The 5,316-nt window shown below is 57.4% G+C and overlaps 1 protein-coding gene across 2 annotated transcripts; it reads right to left on the minus strand.

The window, feature by feature from the left end:
- Positions 1 to 593: 593 nt before the first annotated feature.
- Positions 594 to 4,978, minus strand: GAPDH (glyceraldehyde-3-phosphate dehydrogenase). 2 transcript variants are annotated; one of them, XM_028531857.1, is made up of 12 exons: positions 4,801 to 4,978; positions 4,487 to 4,530; positions 2,643 to 2,742; positions 2,445 to 2,551; positions 2,244 to 2,334; positions 2,030 to 2,145; positions 1,859 to 1,940; positions 1,491 to 1,642; positions 1,332 to 1,410; positions 1,147 to 1,230; positions 964 to 1,061; positions 594 to 859 (listed from the first exon to the last, which is right to left on the minus strand). In XM_028531857.1, exons 2-12 carry the CDS (start codon positions 4,507 to 4,509, stop codon positions 790 to 792), a joined length of 1,002 nt encoding a protein of 333 aa, XP_028387658.1. In that variant the 5' UTR covers positions 4,510 to 4,530; positions 4,801 to 4,978; the 3' UTR covers positions 594 to 789. The 2 variants fall into 2 exon arrangements, with proteins under 2 accessions (XP_028387658.1, XP_035873248.1); XM_036017355.1 differs by having other exon boundaries at positions 4,785 to 4,858.
- Between the last annotated feature and the right edge of the window lie 338 nt (positions 4,979 to 5,316).

Consider the following 5,316-nt stretch of genomic DNA (forward strand, 5'->3'; position numbering starts at 1 on the left):
CAGGTACCAGGTGAGGCCCAGGAAGGTAGAACTTGCCCCGTCTCAACCCAGGTGGTGGGCACCAAGCCGAGGTGCATCACTTCCTTGCCCCCTCACATCCCAGATTAAATGGTGCTCACTGCGCACCAGGTGAGGTGCGAAGCCCGTGTGCAGCCCACCTGATAGCTGGACGGCAGAGAAAAAGGCCCGGCCCTTTTAAGTGTCCCTGCTGGACACGGAACACCTGGAGACGGGGCGGTGGGGGAGGGAGCCAAAGAATGGCTGTTCTTCACACCAGTGGTGTGTGGACACACACGCTTTGGTCTTTGTTTTTTAAACCCATGGGAGTTTGAGATTTTTTTCTTAGGACTTTACTTTTAGGGAGGGAAACATTGATGGGCTGCCTCCTGCAACCCCCCCATTGGGGAGCTGGCACGTGGGGGCACACTTTGTGAGGGCTGCTTCAGGTTATGTGGGCTCTAATCTACCGCCAAGGTTGTGCCTGGCTGGGCCAAGCAAGGCCCTTTGTGGATCTCAACTAGAACAGTTTCACCTTAGTACCAGCCCAGCTCCTTTCCCCTTTGTCCTCAACCCTGAAATAAGATAAAGCAGAGTTGGCTGGGTGCAGTGAACTTTATTGATGGTGCATGACAAGGCAGGGCTCCCTAAGCCCCTCCCCTCTTCAGGGGGTCTAGGATGGAAACTGGAGGTCAGGAGATTCTCAGTGTGTTGGGGGATCGATCTGGGGCAAGGACTCCCCAGCAGCTGAGGGTCTCTTCCTGTCGCTGGGGCTGGTGGTCCATGGGGCTCTTACTCCTTGGAGGCCATGTGGACCATAAGGTCCACCACCCTGTTGCTGTAGCCAAATTCATTGTCATACCTGGAAGGGGATGCATAGTTAGGGTTATATTTCTGATCCAGCCACCAGGTGGCACCAGACCCCCCCCATCAGTTTAAATACTGTCCCCCAGGGCAGCCACACACCAGGAAATGAGCTTGACGAAGTGGTCATTGAGGGCAATGCCAGCCCCGGCATCGAAAGTGGAGGAGTGGGTGTCACTGTTAAAGTCACAGGAGACAACCTGAGGAAAGGAGAAGGGCAGGTGTGAGAATCCAGTCTTGCTCAGTGGGGCTGTGTGGACACCAAGCTCCCTGTCCCATCAGTACCTGGTCCTCCGTATAGCCCAGGATGCCCTTGAGGGGGCCCTCTGACGCCTGCTTCACTACCTTCTTGATGTCATCGTATTTGGCCTAACAAGGTAAAATCAACATGGTTATTGAAGTTCTGGTATTGCCACCATCCTACCGGAGACAAGCCCCCAGCCACCAAAGGTGTTCCAACCCACACTTACAGCTTTCTCCAGGCGGCAGGTCAGATCCACAACCGACACATTGGGGGTGGGGACACGGAAAGCCATGCCAGTGAGCTTCCTGCAGACAGAGAAACAGGGTCAGCACCAGCTCCCAGCTCCCCTGGTACCCGTGTCTGGAAATGCAGCAAAAAACCTCACCCGTTCAGCTCAGGGATGACCTTGCCCACAGCCTTGGCAGCGCCAGTGGAAGCAGGGATGATGTTCTGGGCAGCCCCTCGGCCATCACGCCACAGCTTGCCAGAGGGCCCGTCCACGGTCTTCTGGGTGGCGGTGATGGCGTGGACTGTGGTCTGGGGACATGGAGGACGGGGTGAAGGCCCTGCACAGTGCTCATGGCCTGCCCTTCAACCTCCCTCCCCACCTCCGGAAGAAATAAAGGGGATGCCGTGACCTGAGCCAATCCGCAGGGACCCATGTTTTCCACAGCCACCCCCGCCCCCCGCCCAGGGCTGTGTTGTGAGGAGGGGGGAGAAATGAGTGTGCTCTGGTCACTTTCCCCACCTTACCATGAGTCCCTCCACGATGCCAAAGTTGTCGTGGATGACCTTGGCCAGGGGGGCCAAGCAGTTGGTGGTGCAGGAGGCATTGCTGAGAAAAGGGAGAGGCAGGTCAGGGGCGAACAGGCCCTCTCCCCGTGGCACCAGCCAACCTCGCCTCGCTCCCTCTGCCATGCTCACCTGACAATCTTCATGGAGTTGTCATACTTGTCCTGGTTCACACCCATCACAAACATGGGGGCATCCGCAGAAGGGGCAGAGATGATGACCCTCTTGGCTCCACCCTTCAAGTGAGCCTGCAGCAGAAGAGGAGTTAGAGACCCCAGGGTCCATCTTTCCTGCCTGTCTTCTTGCTGTCCCAGCTCCTTTCACCTGCAGCCTCCTCGCCACTCACCCCAGCCTTCTCCATGGTGGTGAAGACACCAGTGGACTCCACAACATACTCAGCACCAGCATCACCCCATTTGATGTTGGCGGGATCTCGCCTGCAAGGGAAGACAGGACCAGGTTCAAGGACACGAGTACCATGTACCCTAGGTGGTCACCCCATCTCAGCACCTCCCCAGGACAAATTTCTTTCTCTCCTTCCACTTACTCCTGGAAGATGGAGATGGACTTTCCATTGATGACAAGCTTCCCATTCTCAGCCTTGACTGTGCCTTTGAACTTGCCATGAGTAGAATCATACTGGAACATGTAGACCTGGAGGGACAAGCGAGGGCATCAAAGGACTGCTGCTCATCAGCCAGCCTCTGCCTCCTACACCTGCCGTGAAGGCAACACACACACTCACCATGTAGTTGAGGTCAATGAAAGGGTCATTGATGGCGACAACGTCCACTTTGCCAGAGTAAAAGGCAGCCCTGGTAACCAGGCGCCCAATACGGCCAAATCTGAGGGGTAGAGGTGAGAAGGAGGGCGCTGAGAATTCTCCTGGGTGTGTAAGTGGCCTGTGGCCCACTCACACTTTCAGGGGGCAGACGGCCCATCCCTGCCACCAGAAAGTCCCAAAAAGGTCTACTTTATCTTCCTCCAGCAAGGTCATAAAATGAAGGCTCCTATTCTGTCCGAATAGTGATTAGGCCCAAAGCCCTGCCTGACCTCTTAGTCCTCTGAAATCTTTCAAGTGACAGTGCAGGGCACTGCTACTGCCACCCACAGTCGAGGCACATGCCTGACACATGGCATTCATCACCCCCACTCTGTGCCCCGGGAATTCTTGTTCCTACTTTGCCCAGCTTCAGGCCACACCCACTATGGAGCAAAGGCCTGTACACTCAGCAACATTGAGCTCAAAGGGCAAGAGTAAAGGTCAGAAGGTAACTGCGCAGGGAAAGCCCACCCCTTCTCTAAGTCCCTCCTACAAAAGGGAAGGTGATGGGGGAAACTAGCTGTTCTCAACCTCAAACCCTGGGGAGAGATGGGGGGGGGTTCTAATTACAAAGCCACCTGCCCTTCGTAGTTTTCTTCCAGAAATCAGGTGTAGGAGCAACACTTTTGTGTGTATAGGGAAGGAGGTGGGAGCACAGAAGCCAGGCCCCCAGCTGCAGAAAGGTCAGGTGCTATATTTAACCCCAGATTAGGGTAGAGTCAGGATCTGGTTTCTGGAAGATGGGACCGGGGAGAAGGGCAGGGATCCCAAGGCTCCCCCGGACATCTAATCCTCCCAGTGACCTTTACAACCTGGTCTTTAGGGTTCGGTGAGTTCTAGGCATCGACGGAAGGCGTTTCAAGAGGAGCCGGGGTGGAGGGGCTGCTGCTACAGGAGCCATTTTATGGTGAAAATTTCTAACTACCATGACTCAGCTACCCTGGCATGGCACTAAGCCACAGCTACCACACCACCCCAGAAAAAAAAAAGGAACCCCCAGAAAGCCACGTTTTTGATTCATTAGAGGATCACCTACGAAAAACATCCCTTCCAAGGGGGAATCGGGATGGCCGGTTAAGGATGGTCTAGTCTGGAGTGAATGTGACCAGGCTCCGAGGTCCAGCTCTGGGAGAGCAGCACCAGGAAAGCCTTGCCTCACCAGGTTTACCGGATAAAGGCGACTCCACCCCACTGAGGCAAGAGGAGGAGGAGGATTAGTCATATTTGAGGAGGAAGGCTGGAGAGCTAAGTAGGCGAGGTTACCTAACGGTGGTTCATTCATTTCCTTCCCGATTGCAACATGGCGGCTAGGTTACCGCAAAGGAGCCCTCCCGGCTGCGTGCGCCTGTGTGCGCGCAGCTGTGCCTCCTGAATCCCCCACGCTGTGGGGCCAGGTGGGGGCAAAGGGGGCTGGGGGAGGGGCTCCTCCCCAGCACGTGACCCCGCGGGGCGCGAAAGGAAAGAAAGAAGCCCCAGCTAGGGGACTCAAGAGATGGATCCAAAGCCAGAACTGGGGACTCTCCTGCTTATCTGGGGCGGGTAGAGAAGGCCCCGAGCGACTTGTCCCCGCAGGGGCGGAGTTACAGGAGGCGCGCAACAGCTAGGGGTGGGGGACAAGAGGCCCTCTGAGAACCTCGGCCAGGTCAGAACTCTGACCTTGAATTCTCCTTGGGGGAAGGGTACGACCATCCCCCCCCCCCCCCCACACGTCCCTCCAGCACTCACAGAGGCCCAGTCAGGGCAAGACCTGCAGACCCTTAACTTACCCGTTCACTCCGATCTTCACCATCGTGTCTCAGGGTTGAGGCTTCTGGGAAATGAGGGTGAGCATCAGGGGACCGGGCTCAAATGCGGTCTTCTCCTCCCCTCTCCCCCCCCCACCCCCGCGCTTCTCCTCACCCCCCTCGTATCCTGGCCACCATCCCTTCCCTCCGTCTCTGCACGTCTCCCTCCACTGTTGCATTGCGACGCCCACCCAGCGGACCTCATCCTGCAGCTGCACCCCCGGGCCCTCACGCGCCCGCATATCCTTTGTAATGTCCCTGAGGCCCTCGTGGCGCCTGCCTGTTTTTACTTTTACCTGGCACTGCGCAAGAAAACGCGGCTGTCTGTTGAACAGGAGGAGCAGAGAGCGCTGGGGGGAGGCTGCAGTCGCAATTTATGGAAACCGGGCGTGGCCGAGGCGTGGTGAAGCCGAGGCACCTCCTTCCCGTTTGCCCAGTCCCAGCCCAAGGGCGCGGAGGCCTGAGCTACGTGCGCCCGTAAAACCTCGAGTAGCCGTGTCCCTTTTTTTCTTTTGGACCCGCCTGGTTCTTCGACTGTGCACGCCCTGCGCGTGCGGGCTAGGGACGGAGGGGGAGGTGACTGAGTGACCGGGACGGTGCCTGGGACGTGCCTGTATGCATGCCACAGACGGTGGGCTCGAGGACCCGGGGCCCTTGTGCGAATTGAGGACATGCAAGAGCTAGGAGCGTTAGTGTCGCAGCACGGATGACACGGGAGGACTGGGAGCAGGTGGGATGCGGAATTGGAGCTGGAGCCCGGGGCGGCGGGCGGCTGCTCGCAGCCACCCCTTCCCTTTTTCTTTTACAAGCAG

The sequence above is a fragment of the Phyllostomus discolor genome, chromosome 2 (assembly GCF_004126475.2).
Source record: "Phyllostomus discolor isolate MPI-MPIP mPhyDis1 chromosome 2, mPhyDis1.pri.v3, whole genome shotgun sequence".
Classification (NCBI taxonomy): Eukaryota; Metazoa; Chordata; class Mammalia; order Chiroptera; family Phyllostomidae; genus Phyllostomus; species Phyllostomus discolor.